The sequence below is a fragment of the Myxocyprinus asiaticus genome, chromosome 48 (genome assembly GCF_019703515.2).
Source record: "Myxocyprinus asiaticus isolate MX2 ecotype Aquarium Trade chromosome 48, UBuf_Myxa_2, whole genome shotgun sequence".
Taxonomy (NCBI): Eukaryota; Metazoa; Chordata; class Actinopteri; order Cypriniformes; family Catostomidae; genus Myxocyprinus; species Myxocyprinus asiaticus.
In genome coordinates this window covers 18,389,467-18,407,131 of record NC_059391.1, presented here as the reverse complement: position 1 = coordinate 18,407,131, position 17,665 = coordinate 18,389,467, and the positions used below count along the sequence as shown (strand labels likewise).

At 35.0% G+C, this 17,665-nt stretch overlaps 2 protein-coding genes across 6 annotated transcripts in view; both read left to right on the top strand.

The window, feature by feature from the left end:
- The window catches only part of LOC127437173 (transcriptional enhancer factor TEF-1-like), a 41,582-nt gene extending 35,618 nt beyond the window's left edge, over window positions 1–5,964 (top strand). For all 5 annotated transcript variants that reach the window (XM_051691922.1, XM_051691920.1, XM_051691919.1 and 2 more), the window contains 4 exons: window positions 580–753; window positions 1,410–1,550; window positions 2,910–3,062; window positions 3,323–5,964. In XM_051691922.1, coding sequence (XP_051547882.1) covers window positions 580–753; window positions 1,410–1,550; window positions 2,910–3,062; window positions 3,323–3,436 — 582 coding nt within the window. In that variant the 3' untranslated portion in view covers window positions 3,437–5,964. The remainder of the gene's footprint in view (window positions 1–579; window positions 754–1,409; window positions 1,551–2,909; window positions 3,063–3,322) is intronic.
- A 2,459-nt stretch (window positions 5,965–8,423) lies between these two features.
- On the top strand, window positions 8,424–13,008 carry LOC127437172 (ras association domain-containing protein 10-like). Its single transcript, XM_051691918.1, has one exon. It carries the CDS (start codon window positions 8,627–8,629, stop codon window positions 9,995–9,997), a length of 1,371 nt encoding a protein of 456 aa, XP_051547878.1. The 5' UTR covers window positions 8,424–8,626; the 3' UTR covers window positions 9,998–13,008.
- The last annotated feature ends 4,657 nt before the right edge of the window (window positions 13,009–17,665 follow it).

Below are 17,665 nucleotides of genomic sequence, written 5' to 3'. Positions count from 1 at the left end.
ACAAAGTGAAATAAAACCAAAAAAATGTAAAGAAAACTGTCCTTTTATTTTGTTTTCAGATACCATATGTGAATAAAGTCAAGGAATTTTATTCTAACTGGATTAAGTATATATATTAAAAAAAAATAAGAAAACAAAAGTTATCCAGGTCAAAATGACCGGAACACAACATAAGGGTTAACATAAATGATGTTCATGCATACATCTATTTGTGTTTCTGTGACAGCTGAAGGGACAAGAACAATAAACAAGGAGGAAATGTGGATTTTTTTTCCATCGGTTGCAATTCGTTGGAAAAAGCTAAAGTTTTCTGGGAAAACTGTTTAAAGTACTTTAAAGTAACTTAAAAGTAACTAGTAATCTGATTACTTTCCATGAAGTAAACAATAAAGTAATCTGATTATAAATTTAGATAAGTCATTTGTAATTTGCTGTAGATAACTATTTTTGAGTTACTTACCCAACACTGATTATAATTGCGAAAGCATTCTTTTGAAAAGTTGTTGTGCATTTACAAAAATGCCTGCAATGATTGTACTGTTTATGTTGTATTTTTCTCATTACAAACTTTCTTTACAGTACAACAAGCATCTGTTTGTGCACATCGGCCAGACGAATTATTCATACAGCGATGCACTCCTTGAGACAGTGGATATACGTCAAATCTACGATAAATTCCCTGAGAAAAAGGGGGGGCTAAAGGAGCTGTTTGGAAAAGGGCCTCAGAACGCCTTCTTCCTGGTCAAGTTCTGGGTAAGTCAGAATGCATTTACAAAATTACGCAGTTACTTGTAGTATCATTGCTGCAAATTTTGCATGACCATGCACCACTCATATTTTATTCCAAAAATGTAGTTCGACATTGGTATAGCAAAGGTGTTCCCGGTTGTATTTTTTGGTGTTTGTAGTTTTAGTTCCTGCATTACAGTATCTAGTGGGTCACCAGCATCTATTTGAATTCATGCTGCTGAAAGCAATGTGCACAACACCTTTACGTTTGATTAAAGTGCTGCCTAAAAGCCAGCGGTGGCATATTTAATCCCAGCACGGTCTGAATGTGAAACTGAGCTAGTGCTGTCCTTTAATTCTGCTGATGCTGTGTTTGATAGGGAGGCTTTATTTGAACACCTGCCGCTCTAGACGACAGGTGCAAGCACACGAGCGAACCAGGCGGCGGCAACATCCTGTACAGACTGATAGAAAGTGCACCCCCCCACATGTCCATTCTCTCTCTCTCTTTTCATTGAAACACTGGCACCGCTCTCTGGAGTTTAACACTTATTGCATTCTTAGAACGCATGCTTACCACAGCCATTTTTGATTGGTGGTCTTAGTCAGATTTCACAAATTGACCATTTTCCTCTCTATGAGGTTATTAATTTCTCACTGTCTGTCTTTTTTCTTCACAGGCCGTCCTGAACTGTAACATCCAGGAGGATTCTGGAGCATTCTATGGCGTGACCAGTCAGTATGAGAGCTCAGAGAACATGACCATTACCTGCTCGACAAAGGTCTGCTCCTTCGGAAAACAAGTGGTTGAAAAAGTTGAGGTGAGGAAGGAAATCTTACGTAGTGAAATCTGATGAAGTTTAAATGAGTATGATAAAAAGAAGGACTTAAATAAGATTATATGAGAAGTTCTAAATTAATCTGCATAAAGGTCATTGACAAACATGTTTGTCCGAGGTGGTAAAAATGAGAAATCTTTAAAAAAATGTATTTAAAACACATGTCAGGTTCATAGAAATGTGTCTATGTTGGTCTCATAATTTTTGGAAAAACATTTATAGCATTTTCTGCACAAAAGAGAAAAGAAAAAAAAAGAAAAAAAAAAAGATTTATTGATTTCAAAAATGTTAAGTGGTAAAACCATCAAGTAAGAAGCATTAAAATTCTCAAATATATTTTTCGCAATTATCATGAGTTTTTGAGACACTGATATCAAGAAGTTTTCTTGGGGTTACTCCATATGACCTGAACAAAATGTGTAATACATTTTTTCTTTTTTTTTAAATCACAGCCATGAGGGTTCTCTGTTGTTTTTTGTTTTTTGTCACATGACAAAAGAATTGGCTACATGCATTTTGGTACACCACCTGACATTGATTTGGTGTACAAAGGTTTATCAAATACAGTATTAATAACAAAATTGTTTCACTGCTTATTTTTTAAATAAATAATAATAAAAGATTATTCACAAACTACTTATACAAACTATGTTTTTTTTTTAAGAATTCCAGCTTTTATTGAGACTTTTTTATTTATTTATTTATTTATTTATTTTTGTGTCTCTGGACAATTATACCACTTTATAAATTTTTTTCTTTAAGCCTGAGAAAAAATATTAAAAATGATTTTTAACTTAGAAATTGAAAATTATATTATAGTATAGGTGTATTTAAGTACAATAATTGTTTTGTGTGAATTGTATTTTTACAGAATTTTTGCATAACTTTTAATTGAGCCGGACAAAAAAAAAAAACACTGTGGGTCATAACCTTGACCCCATATATGTGGATGTATTTTTGACTTGAGCACTCTAAATGGAAGGGAAAAAAAAGATTGACTGACATTTTGGCATTAAATTGTTCCAGAATTATTTCTGATTCATGATTATGATATACCCATTCGTCAAGTTAAACATTTATTTATTTTTTCCCCCAGTTGAGTTAAAGGGATGTTATTTAATAATTTTTAATTAATTATTTTAAGTAACTTTAAACCCCTCTCTAAACTAAAATGTATTTTTTATACATTTCTTTTTATTATTTCACTATCATTTTATGAAAAAAATCTTAATTTCTTTACATTTTCTTAATATTAATAAGCAGATTCTTAATAATTCTTTAATTTTCTCCAGTGATTAATAAAATGTAACTGTTCTTGTCTTCTCTCCCTTGCTCTCAAAGACGGAGTATGCTCGGTTTGAGAATGGTCGCTTTGTGTACAAAATCAGCCGGTCACCCATGTGTGAATACATGATCAACTTTATCCATAAACTAAAACACCTGCCTGAGAAATACATGATGAACAGTGTACTAGAGAACTTCACCATACTAATGGTAGGTCTCCATGTAAGAACACATTTGCATAATTTTTTTAATGCATGTCTTTGTAAGATTTTATAGGCATTTTTATTTATTAGTAAATAAAAACCTGACAACTTTTGCAAAACTAGATTTTTCCAGATGTTCTGACTTTGACTTTAAACCGTTTATTTATGTAAAACATCAAATTGCAGTTTTATCATCTCTTGTTGATGGCATACACACATACACGAGTTTGCCTTTGCAGCTAACAGCATTTCTTGCTGTACCTACAGGTGGTGTCGAACAGAGAAACACAAGAGACGCTGCTGTGCATGGCCTGCGTGTTTGAAGTATCAAACAGCGAGCACGGTGCTCAGCATCACATCTACAGACTGGTCAAAGACTGAGGCTACCCGTCTCGTACGAGCAACACAACGAACAGTCAGCCAGCTACTCGCTGCCCACAGAGAGCGAAAAAGGAACTCGAGAACAGTGGTGACTTTATATTCACTGAGGCTTTTACCCGCAGCAAATACACAGCTGACAGCAGCCAATGGCGGAAGAGCCTGTCGGACTAAGAAAAGCCTTTGAATGACTCACAAGCTCATTTAGGTGGCTTTGCCTCTGGCTTTTGGCACATTTTGTGTCTGGAATGAATAACTACATTTATTATATTTTTTGTCATCTGTGTTTCTGTGTTTTTCTTTTTAATCTGTTGCGTGAGTAAATTGGCGGTACTGTTTTGTTACTTTGTTGGGAAGTCTGTGTTTAACCTAGTGTTTTGGATGGACATTGCTTATATAAAAATGTATTGGCATAGTTTTTTTTCTTCTGTTATTTCTGTATTTTATTCTCACACTGAACTGTATATTGCAAAAACTTTGCCCCCAGGTATTTTTCACCTTTAGTGAAAAGATCATAAAAAGGTACTGTATTATTTATGTGGAACTTACTGCCTTATACACTGTGCACATGGGCCGTTCCCAGTGTGACCTACAGTTAAACATACTAAAACACTATACTTAGATACATGCATTTTATTTTAATAGAAACTTTTAGAAAACAGCTAAAAATAGTTAATTGAACAAATTGCAGGATATACATAAATCAAGCCATTTAAGATGTTAATTTGTGAATTTTCAGAGCGTATAGTTTAAGAAACTAGCACATTTTTATCAGATAAATGGTCTGTTACTTCCCATATTAAAGGAATATTCCGGGTTCAATACAAGTTGAGCTCAGTGAACAGCATTTGAGGTATAGTGTTGACTAATACAAAAAGTAATTTCGACTCGTCCCTCTTTTTCTTAAAAAAAAGCAAAAATCGAGGTTACAGTGAGGCACTTACAATGGAAGTTAATGGGGACAATGGAAGTGAATGGGGACAATTTTAGGAGAGTTTAAAGAGAGAAATGTGAGGCTTAAAATTGTATAAAAGAACTTACATTAATTCTTCTGTTAAAACGTGTATTATTTGAGCTGTAAACTTGTTTAAATCATCGTTTTTACCGTAATTTTAGGGTTTGTTGACATTACGTTATCATGGCAACGAAGTTGTAAAATTGGCTATAACTTCACACAGAAAAGGTTAGTAAGTGATCTTATCACAGTAAAATCATGTTAACACACATTATGTTTATGTCTTGTGGCTATACTTTTGAAACAGTGTTTTAACATTAAAACATTGGCCCCCATTCCCTTTCATTGTAAGTGCCTCACTGTCACCCAGATTTGTGCTTATTTTAAAGAAAAGGAGGGACAAGTCAAAACTAATTTTTGTGGTAACCAACATTATGCCACAACTGCTGTCGATTGAGCTGAACTTGTATTGAACCTGGAACATTCCTTTAAAAGAGGCTACACAAGCAAGGAAATTTAAATAGCAAAATCACCAAAGCATAAAAGAATATTGTGCCTTAGTGTTTACCATCAGTCTTGTCTAATTCTGAGTAAAGGTATGTAATCGAACTTGACGTTTGTATTTTGTCCCACAAAAATGTTGACTTACCATATTTTTTGTCAAGCCAGTCTAAGAAATATAGGTCACTATTTTCTCTTTTCATACACCAAATAAATACACTCTGTCACTTCTGTTCATGCCAAGTGAATGCTACAGGTGTTGAAAGTGCCTTTTTTTTCCAACTCAGAAAAGATTTGAAATGTTGACACCAAAACAGCGAGTCAGATTTGGATTCTATCACCATAATGCCTTTGACATTTTAATTCTTTTGAAAGCTGGGAGAAATGTGATTAATTCTTAAACTGGCTGACAGAAACGTGTTGTCTCTCTCTTGTGCATTTAGCAATTTTGATGGATAGATATGACTTTTATTTTTCGATTTTTGCTTTGTGGACCAGTCAACAATGCAACATTGTTTGACTGGGGCAAAGGACACAGTATGAAACTATAAATGGCACAAATGTTTTAACAGGACTTTAACCAGCAATTCCTTCTCTAACCTGTAAGGAAAGCAGTTCATTTTGGTGTCATGTATATAAGGGAAGGACGATAAGATTTTATGTACACAAAGAACCAGATAACAGTCCAGCAGTCATATTTCTCTGGGTAAAATGACTCCCAATAATCTGAATTAAATTTTTATATCAGTTTTATTCACCAAACAAGATTGCTGCATGTCATATCTGAATTTTTTTTTTTTTTTTTTTTTGGTCACTCGTTTTGGGTTTTTACCTGTTTGGGAGAATATCTGTTAGCAAAATGAACATTAAAAGAGAACACTAATGTACTTGTCAATTCTTTGTCATTTTTCAGTAAGACAAGAGTTAATCTGGAGAGCACTGAAGTGTTATTAAGTTGGGGTAGCTTTTTAATAGGTGGACACTTTTGTCAGTTAATTGTTTCAGTTGTGTATGTTTACCTTTATGTTGGAAGGATGACACAAAAAGAAAATGAAAATAAACGTTTAGTGTTTGTACCGCACACTGCTTTGAATAACATTTGTATTTACTATCTTGCACTAATAGCTTAAACAGTAGTCTTCCTATTGTTTCTGACAAAGACAAACCCAGTGTGGATCACACAAGGATCTGTGTTTTTTTGTGGAGTGTGCTTAACTCGGTTTTATTAAAACACATGTAATGTTTACTAAGACCACCAGATGGCAGTATATTGTAAACAATTATTCTCAAGAGCCCGCACTGTTTATAACGGGTTGCATTTTTAGTTAATTCATTGCATCCCTATTTTAATAATTGTGTTACAATCAAAAGTAACAAAAATCGAATTTTAAAAATAGAATTATAAAAATTTCTAATTATAATTCTCTATTAATAGTTATAATAAAAATACAATTATTATTATTTATATTACCATTATATTACAATAAATTATTTTCTATTATTATTTTTTTATCATCATCACATTATTAAATTAATGGGCATCTAATGATGTATGTCGATGTGTGGCTATAGTAATACAGTAAAACTCGTGTATGTAGGCCTGATGGCTTCTTTCATCAACAAAATTGTCCTTGGGCCTCACTCATCTGAGGATATTACGCCCTAAATCCTTGTTGACCCATGGGAATTTTGGAAGTCTGGACATCCGGTTATGCACAACTGAATAGGCTAATACCATCAGCAGTGATTCACACTGAATTCACTGCTGATTCATTAAATGTCTCACCGACTTTTTCTTTTTTCATATAAGTAATCAAACCTCCCCAGTGAACTTCTTTACAGTAAGTCTGAATATCATGTAGGCCTACAGAATATTCTAAATGTCATCTAGTATACTCAACAAAAAAATCTTTCATTCTGCTATTAAGATTTATGCATTTCAACTGACTGACAATTTCCCAACAAACTGAATGAAGTAATCTATAAATGGTGTACATATAATGAATAAATGTGATGTGTGAATAAAAACAATGAGGAATATAAACTTTTCAAACATAATTGACAAAATTAATATGTTTTAAACAATACAGTTTGGCAACTACATTTGCTTTGGCATTAATCTAACTAATTTTATATTTTGCAAACTTAAGCATATTCAGATAAATTTGCTTAAATCTTACATTTTCAAGTAAATTGGTAACACTTTACTATAAGGTTCCATTTGTTAACATAAGTTAACATGAACTAACAATGAACGATACTTTTACAGCATTTATTAATGTTAGTTCATGTTAATTTCAACATACTAAAAAAATGTATATTAGTTAAAGCACTATGAAGAACTAACATGAACAAACAATGTATTTTTATTAACTAACATGAAAAAAGATTACTAATGCTTAAAAAAATATTGTGTGTTTGTTCATGATATCTAAATTAACCTAATGCATTAACTAATGTTAACATATGGAACCTTATTGTAAAGAGTTACCACACATTTCTTTAGAATATATTAAAGGAATATTCCGGGTTTAATACAAGTTCAGCTCAAACGACAGCATTTGTGGCATAATGTTGATTACCACAAAAATGTATGTATTTCGACTTGTCTCAAAAGTATAGCCACAATACATAAACAATATGCATGTTAACATGATTTTAGTGTCGCTTACTAAACTTTTCAGTGTAATGTTGTATTCAATTTTACAACTTTGTTGCCATGACGACGTAGTGCCATAAACCCTAAAACGACCATAAAAGTGATGATTTAAGAAACTTTGCAACTCAGATAACACACAAGTTTTAACAGAAGAATTCATGTAAGTACTTTTATCAAATGATATGCTTCACATTTCTGCCTTTACACCCTCCAAAACTTGGCCCCATTCACTTCCATTGTACAGTAAGTGCCTTACTGTAATCTCAATTTTAGCTTATTTTTTATTTTAAAGGAGGGACGAATAAATCAAATTTGGGGGGTAATCAACATTATGCCACAAATTTTGTCGATCGAGCTTAACTTGCATTGATCCCGGAATTTAAAAATAGAGATGTAGCCTATACTCTATTAAAAGCACTTGGAATTTATAGAAGTTGTACTATTTTATCATAACATTCATTAATAACATTAGCAAAGATGATTACATTATAAAAGACTTAAAAGATCATTAACAGTGCATTCAAATAGTTACAAATATCATGAAACTTGTATTCATACAGCCTATTTTCACTAATTGTATTATCCTATTCATATTTGAATAACATTGTTATTAAGCATTTTATAATACTTGATTATGGCGTATCAATCAAAGTTATAATAAATTATTTTTTTTATTATTTATTTTTAAATAAAAATATTCATTTGTATGATCATTGCTCATGATCATTACAGTGCACTATTTTCTATAATGACTGAGGTTGGTGGCGTATATTGTCATGTGACCTTGGAGACACAAACAGTGAAGTGTGGGCGGAGCCTGCGCGCTCAGAAACACGTTTAGGGATAAACACAACTATCAGTGGAGTGTTATAGACGCACATGCAGACAACGCTGTCAGCTGGCCAAAGTGCCATCTCTTTACCTCCTGTTTTAAAACGCCTATTTTAAACCTACTTTCCTTCCAAACCTGTGCGAAATCAACTTTCCAGATGCCATGTGGAGAGTGGATGTTAAACTTCATTTTGTTCCCATTTAACATCTTCAAAAGCCTGTTTCCGTGAACTGGATGTAAATCATCATGGAACCAGAGGCGAGCAAAATCTCGGTGTGGGTATGCCGGGAGGAGAAACTGGTGTCCGGGCTGTCCAGGCGCACCACCTGCGCGGACGTGGTGAAGGTGCTGCTGGAGGACCAGAACATGCAGCAAGGTGCGAGCGCGGTGATGCTCACCGGCTCCCCACAGTCGTATTGTATCGTGGAAAAGTGGAGAGGGTTTGAACGGATACTGCCAAATAAAACTAAAATCCTGCGCCTTTGGGGCGCCTGGGGGGACGAGCAGGAGAACGTGAGGTTCGTACTGGTGAAGAACGAGGCGTCCCTGCCCAACAACGGACCGCGGAGCGCCGAGGCGCGGGTTGTGCTCAGCAAAGAGAGTCCCTGCGTCTACAAGGGCACGGCCAGAGCAACCATGGCGTTTCCCCAAGAAAAACAGCGCAGGATTGTGAGAAAGGCTTTTAGAAAATTGGACAAGATGAATAAGAAGAAAGTAGAGGCTTTGGCGAGAGACAGGCCCTCTGTGGAGAAAATGGAGACCATTGTGCATCTTATTATTTCACAGGATCACACTATTCGCCAGCAGATTCAACGGATAAAGGAGTTGGATGGTGAAATCGAGAGGTATGAATCAAATGTGCACTTTGACAGAATGAAAAGACACGGTGTAAACTACGTTCAGGACACGTATTTGCTCGACCAGGGTTCGGATACGGATTCCAGCGCGCAAACGGACTTGTCTGAGGCCATCGCGCAGTTTGAGGAGTACGCGTCACGTTGCGACCAAGTTATTCAACTTCAAGAAGAACTAGCGGAGCGGGAGGCTCTCATGGATATACTTGCGTGCGAAATTCAAGAGGAACTCAACCACAGGTGGATGAGACGGCGACAAGAGGAGCTCTCCAACAAAGACACTGAGAGTATTGCTGAAGAAATGGCCCTCAAGGTGACTTCTGTCCCTGAGGAGCCAGTCTCAGTTGTGCCTGGCTCCCTGTCAGACGATGAACTCCAATTAGAGGAGGAGAGAATCATAACACAACTGGATACAAGTCTGTACATTGGGCTGCGCTTGAACGCTGATCTGGAGACTGTGAGGAGCGACTTGGAAATGAGTCAGGAGATTCTGGACTCGAAGGAGCTGGAGTTGAGTGATTTACTTGAAAAGGTTCACAGATTAGACGAATTAGAGTGCGGACGGTCGAAGGACAGCAAAGATGAGCCTGTTGAAGCTGAAACTGAGCAGTTGCCCTCTTTGGATAAGGACAGTGTTTGGGTAGAGCAGGCGAGGGGACTGTCGAAAACCTGCAGCGCCAATGATGATGACTCGGACACGGGACTGAGTTCAATGCACAGCCAAGACTCGGATAATCCACCTGTTTGCGAGTCACTGGTGTGATTTGTGTGAGTCATTTGATACTGTGCGAACTCAGGGAACATTTCAATGTAATATTCTCTCTTTATAAGAGAGAAATGCATGCAGAATATACCAGTGTAGTGTTATGGTCGCCTCACTCTCTGATTGCCTCCGATACGGGTGATTCTAATAACACGTCAAGAAAATGTCCTGGTCCTAGTACTCCAAAATCAAAAGAAACACATAAGAAATTATATTTGCATATAGAAAATAAATCCTATTTTTTAGGGCCATTATGATTTTTTACATTGTGACATTTTCAATGACAGTTATGCACATTTTACCGCCCAATTGTCATTACCACAATGCGAAAAAAGATGGCCATGAGGATATTCTTATTACCGCTATTTGAAAAAAGATGGTCATTGTGATATTCTCATTACCACAATGCGAAAAAAACATGATAATTGATATTCTCATTACTGTAATGCAAAAAATATGGTCATGATGATATTTTCATTACTGCAATGTGAAAAAAGATGATGATTATATTCTCATTACCAAAATGTTTAAAAATATGATAATTTTAGTGTTCTCATTACCGCAATGCAATAAAAGATGGTAATTATGATATTCTCATTACCACAATGTGAAAAAAGATGATGATTATGATATTCTTATTAACGCAATGCTAAAAAAACATAGTCATTTTGGTATTCACATTACCGCAATGAGAAAAAAGATGGTAATTATGATATTCTTATTACCGCAATGCGAAAAAAGATGGTCATTGTGATATTCTCATTGCCGCAATGCTAAAAAACATGATAATTGATATTCTCATTACCGCAATGCAAAAAATATGGCCATGATGATATTTTGATTACCGCAATAAGAAAAAAGATGATAACTATGATATTCTCATTCATCCTGATGAAGAGCATGTAGCTCGAAACATCACGTTTGCTTTTTCTGTGGTGAGTTCATTAAATTTATTTGGGAGCAGCAGTGTGCCGACTTTGTTGTGAGTTTTTATGATATTCTCATTACCGCAATGCAAAAACAAAATGGTCATTATGGTATCCTCATTACCGCAATATGAAAAAAGATGGTAATTATGATATTCTCATTACCGAAATGTGAAAAAAAATGTAATTAATAAATCATAGTAGTACTTCTTTGGTACTACTTTTTTGCTGATTATAATTTTTTTAATCATTATACTGTACAACTGCGTCTTTCTAAATGTAATACAGTAAAAAAATGACTGTGTTACTGTAATGAAAATCATAATTAAAAACAACGGGAAGAGTAAAAGTAAAACATCTAAATGCATTAGAATAATGAGAATGGGTGGCAATTGTGCTTCGGGATCCTGGAAATAATGTCACAATGTGAAGAATCTTACTGGTCCTAAATGTAGGCTTCATTTTCTTTATGCAAAATATAATTTTAATAATACTTTTTTTTTACTGATTGGGGATTAATATGACAAGGACATTTTGTTTACAGGTTTTGTGAGAATCACCCATACATATGGAGAATAGCTTGTAAGGTGCAACTTACCAAATAGTAACTTATTAACCAATGCATAGACCAAGAGATGTCTGCTGTGTGTAGATCAGTGTTAAAATATGGACGCTATTTAGATGTATTTGTTTACTTATAAGGCCTAATGTTAAAAATCTACAGAATTATATTTTGTAGAAATATTTAGGCAAGATATAGCTGCATAGTGCCAATTTGAGGTTATCCGTTCAATATCATGAACCATGTTCGCCAGCAGAGTAATTATTACTAATAGCTTTTAAAAGATGCAATGGTTTATCTGAGATGTAGGCATAACAAAAAAGATCCTAAGCTCTGGGAACCAAAACTGTGGGACTCAAAAGTAGGCTCACCACCTGTGAAAAAGGTGTGCAATGCACTGTTGTGTTTAGTCATACCTCTGAGGAAGTGATGTGTGAATCCCTGCATGAAATATTTGCTTACAGTAAAGAGAAAGCTGAAGCAATTTAAATGAGTCTGCTGCAATTAACCTATTTATACTCTAGACATACTGGAATTTGCCATTTAGTCATTGCTGTTTATTCTTTCTCTTTATATCCCTTAATTTTCATGTCATAAGGCATCATACAAGATCAGATGTGTTCTGTGGTTGACTAAGTCTCTAATCTCACACTTATTAATTCTCCATTGCAACAAATAGGACAATAATAGCATAATTATAACATGCAATGCCTAAATAACTGACTGCAAACTAGATGACTTATGAATGCAGTTGTAGCTAATTCATTGTTCCGTAAAAAGGTATTGGTGTGGTTTCAAACATTATTGATTAAATTAATGTTATGCACCATTGACTTATGTGAATTGAAGGGATAGTTCACCCAAAAATGAAAAGGAGGTGTGAGGCAGAATGCAAGCTTCAGTCACCATTTACTTATATTGTTAAAAAAAAAAAAAAGGAAAAAAAGGCTGCAATCAAAATAAATGGTCACTGAGACAAACATTTTGCCTAACATCTCCTTTTGTGTGCCACAGATTAAATAAAGTCATACAAGTTTGGAACAACTGGAGGGTGAGTAAATGACAGAATGTAATTAAATCTGCTGAAAACATGCTATAAACTGTGTATTTTGATCCAGCATCATCTCATCTGTAAGCAACAAACACAAATTTTCTGAAGTTTTGGCATGGCATAAAAATGAACACAGCGAGATGTCACAGAGTTCATAGATTCAGTTGTATATCAAGAGGATTTGAGTTAATCCTTAAGTGGGATGTTTTAAAACAGAGGAATAAAAGGGAAATAACCCCCAACTCTTACTACATTATTTTTTTCTTCTTCACTTTTTCATTTGTTGCAGCACTGGTGACACAAAATAATTATTGCATTTGGAAAAGCCCAAGTATATTGGTGCCACTGGGAATACTGTATTTGCAGATGAAAGAAGCAATTGGGTTAAAGAGTGTTTTTGTGTTCTATCTGTACAACCTTTAATCAAACAGCATTTACATCAAATTAAAGCCGAGGTGCAGTGCACTGAAATGAGTTGTGTTTATGGTCTACTTTTTATACTCTAAAATAGAGCCAAAGTAATTGGCCATTTAATGTCATTTTCAGAAATGTGGGGGGTACAGTGGGGTAAAAATGTTACCACATTAATGAGACCACATTAATAAATAAATATTTTGGGATTTTGAAAAGTTTTAAAACAATGCTGTGGTGTAAAATAAAAAAAACATTTCAGATTCCACATACTTTCTAAGTCCCTCCTCAAATGTAATTTTTAAAATTGATCATGTGAACTCCTTTACACAAAAGTCCATATTTCCTTGCTTCCATTGAAGCACACAAGATGCTCTTTGGAACATTATCAAATCTTTCTGGATAACATGGATCATCAGGTTTTACACAAGCTCATGGAATCCATGCCAACTCGAGTGCATACCCACATTAAAGCAAAATGGGTACATAACAAATATTAGGAAATGGTGAAATTCAGCATTTTTTCAGTTTTTCAGTTCAGTTTTTTCATGATAATATCATGTGTTATGAAAAAAAAAATCACTAGTGGTCTCAGACTTTTGGACTCTACCATATCTTCAAAGGGAAACTGGGGGTAAATTCTGTGTCCTGTTGGCAACAGTGTGTTCTGTGATTAAAGTAGAAGAGGAGGAGGGAAGGGGGTTGGGGAGGATGATAAAGTGCCATTAATCTGGATTGGATTGAACCATTTCAAATAAACAACTGCGAACATGCATGTGCGCATGCAGCCCCTGTAAAACTAGTGTCTCTTGTGGGTTTGGAAAAGATTCAAGAACAGCTGGACAAGCCGAGATCCACAGCCTTCCAATGTGGGACAAACACTGGCCACGTTGAATTGGAAATCACACAGAGGGGGCTAGAATGACATTGGAAAAACCTTCAGCATTATTCTTGGAACTGCAGTGTGTATTGTAAAAATTAAGATCTATTGTTTGCCATTATTTATTTCCCTCTTTATCTGTCTAAAATAAAAGCAGGGGTTGTGATGATAAACCATTGTGTTTATGGGTTTTGAACAGGAAGGATCCTTACAGAAAATGAGTTTTTTTTCATGCACAAGAATATTCTGATTAAGAATTTGGTCATATTACGATTATGCAGGCATCATATCAACACCTTAACCTGACTGCCATAACCAGATTAAGCCAATGTTTGTAGTTTCTAGAAATCTGAAGAAGATCAGAATTTAGGTCATGTAAAATCCTTATTCTGAATATTCACTGTATCTGAACTTTAATTTATATTTGTGCTCTAAAAGCAAAAGGCTGACAACTTGAATGACTTTTTAGGAAGTCGGGCCTAACTGTACATTTCTTAGCATTCTCGGAACATGTTAGACATCATTAAACTGCCCTGAATGCAGCCCGCTCTACTTATATCTCCAACATCATTAATAAAGCTAACAATAGGCCTAAAGTACTGTTTAGCATGGTAAACAAACTAGTGCAAGCACCCAGCCACAGTATTTGCCAATCTGATGACACTTGCTGTTCCTTTTTGCACCACTTTCAGGGAAAGCTGGACACTTTTCAAATTATCGTCCAATTTCGAATTTACCATTTGTCTCTAAAATCATGGAAAAGGTTGTCGCCATTCAGCTGCAATCATTTCTAGCTCACAACAATCTGTTTGATATATTTCAATCTGGTTTCCGCTTACATCACAATACTGAAACTGCTCTAGTAAAGGTTGTAAATTACCTTTTACTCTCTGGTGATTCGGGCAATCTATCCATTCTCTTACTACTTGACCTCAGCTCAGCTTTTGACACTGTCACATACTTCTACTTTCTCGCCTTTCAGAGATTCGTATCTCAGGCGTTGCGTTGTCCTGGTTCTCTTCATTTCTCATGGATAGGCAATACTATATCTCTATGCACAATTACAAATCCCTCACTGTTCCACTCAAACAAGGTGTTCCTCAGGGCTCAGTTCTTGGTCCATTACTATTCATTATCTACATAATGCCTCTTGGACAAATTATTCAACGTCATGGTTTCAACTATCACAGCTACGCTGATGATATACAAATATATACAGCTTGCCAGCCAGATTCTATTCACCAGACTGCCTCGTTATCCTCTTGTGTCAATGAATTGAAGGGCTGGCTTAACTCCAACCTTCTCAAATTAAACTTGAGTAAAACTGAAATCATAATTATTGGACTATCAACACTAACAGAAAATCAAATTAATGTCCCTAGCTGTGACATTGATGGTACTCTAATTTTCCCATCTGCCACAGTCAAAAACTTAAGTATCATTCTTGACCCTTCATTGACTCTAGATGCCTATATTAACAAATTCCCTAAAGCAGCATTTTTCCAACTACGTTGTATCGCCCAAATTCGTCCCTATGTTAGCCCGAAAGATGCTGAATCATTAGTCCATGCATTTATTACATCTCGCCTTGACTACTGTAACGCCCTTTTTTTCTGGACTACCGGCACACTCTATCTTCCGCTTGCAATATATTCAAAATTCTGCTGCGAGAGTACTAACTTACACTAAACGATCTGCACATATTACTCCCATCCTATTTAACCTCCACTGGCTACCTGTCGCATCCCGTATCGCATACAAAAATCTACTGCTTACATTTAAGTCACTCCACGGTCTAGCTCCTTCTTACCTTTCTGATTTACTTTCTCCCTATACTCCTATTCGCTCACTCTGATCTTCTGGGTGCGATCTTCTTCTTGTTTCTAGATTCTGTCTTTCGTCTATGGGCGGCAGGTCTTTTTCTGTTGTGGCACCTAAGACATGGAACTCAATTCCCCTGGCACTCTGAACTACTACCTCCATCACTGAATTCAAAAGTAAGCTCAAAACCTATTTGTTCTCTCAGTATTATCAGTTATAATGTGTATATGCATCATGTACTGCTCATTGTATTTGTATGCTTACTTGTACTGGATTGAAGTGTCTAATTGTTTGTATGATCTGTTATCTGCTATATGCAACTGCATTTGCTTTCTGTTCCGGACTGGGCAACTGTCCACTGTCCATATGATTGTCTGTATGTTTGTTATGTTACTGTTCTTTATTGTGAAGCTTCCTTGAGCTCTGGAAAGGCGCTATATATTAAACATATTATTATTATTATTATTATTAAAACTGTGGGTGATATTAAACATAACATTTTAAAAAGTCAAGCAATTGAAGAAAAGCAAGAAAACTTTTTTTTTTACTGTCATGGCCTACATTTTGCAATTCATTGCACTCTCATGCATTATTGTTAAAGGAATATACCAGGTTCACAAGTTAAGCTCAATCGATAGGATTTGTGGTATAATGTTGATTTCCACAAAATAATCATTTCAACTTGTCCCTCTTTTTTTCTCTCTAAAAAAAAAAAAAAAATCAAGGTTACAGTCAGGCACTTACAATGGAAGTGAATGGTGCCAATATTTAGAGGGTTTAAAGGCAGAAATGTGAAGCTAATAATTTTATAAAAGCCCTTTTATTCATTTTTAAATTACATTAATTCTTCTGTTAAAACTTGTATATTATTTGAGCTGTAAAGCTGTTTATATTATTGTTTTTACAGTCGTTTTAGGGTTTATAGTGTTTATGTACATTGTCATGGCAAATTGTAAAATTGGCTATAACTTTAAAAAGAAAAGGTTAGTAAGCGATTTCATCTTTTAAAATCATTTTAATAAGCATATTACTTCGTTCTTGTGGCTATACTTTTGAAATAGTGAGAATTTTAACATTTACATATTGGCCTCATTTGCTTCCATTGTAAGTGCCTCACTGTAACCCAGATTTTGGCTTTTTTTATTTTTTTTATTTTTAAAGAAGGATCAATTGAAATAAATGTCTGCGGTAATTAACATTATGTCACAAATGCTGTTGATTGATCTTAAGTTGTATTGAACCCAGAATATTCTTTTAAGGACAAGAATTAATGAGTTGATTAAATTACTCCCCAAAGAGTGAGAATCTCCAGCAATTCCAGAAGGGAAGATAAGGAAAAGAACATGCATGTCTTAGTTTATTTGGGTTGAGCTGATTGTGTGTATGCAGGAATATTCCAATAGCGGTGGAGCATGTAAACGTCTTATTCACAGTTTTGTATTTTTTGAAAGTAATATTTTTAAAGGCTTAACCAAAATGTGGACCTTAACCAGAAAATAATGTGCATGTAAACATGGTCAATGATTTTCATCAACATTGTTTTTTGTAAAAGAAAATGATGTTCTCATTACCTCCTTAGCCTGCACAGGCTCAATACACACATTTCATTAAGGTTAACAACACAACAATACAGTTTTGACAAGATCAAAGACATGTCAGTCAAAGAGTCCTTTAAGCACTCTAAATTATGTCACAATAAGATGACAATAATACAAGAAAGTTCCATTTGAAGGGGCACATTCAATTAAGTGCTGTCATTCATTACAGGAATTGATGCATGAAAGATGGCTGATACGAAATAAATTAGCTGCAGGAATTACGTAAGCTAAAATATCTCAAAGGCAAAAAAGTATGTCAGTTTTGAACTTGGCATTAAAGTTACTACATGTAATCAGTGCTAATTGTTGTATTAGATGTACCTTAGATTATAGTTAAATAAACAAATTTGAATATCTGAAGGCAAAATAATACCTCTTCAAAGCACTTTAGAGGAACAATCAGTCACCAGTGCAACCAT

Excerpts from the sequence above, each read along its gene's own strand:
- LOC127437172 (XM_051691918.1), top strand. The coding sequence starts at position 8,627 with ATGGAACCAGAGGCGAGCAAAATCTCGGTGTGGGTATGCCGGGAGGAG.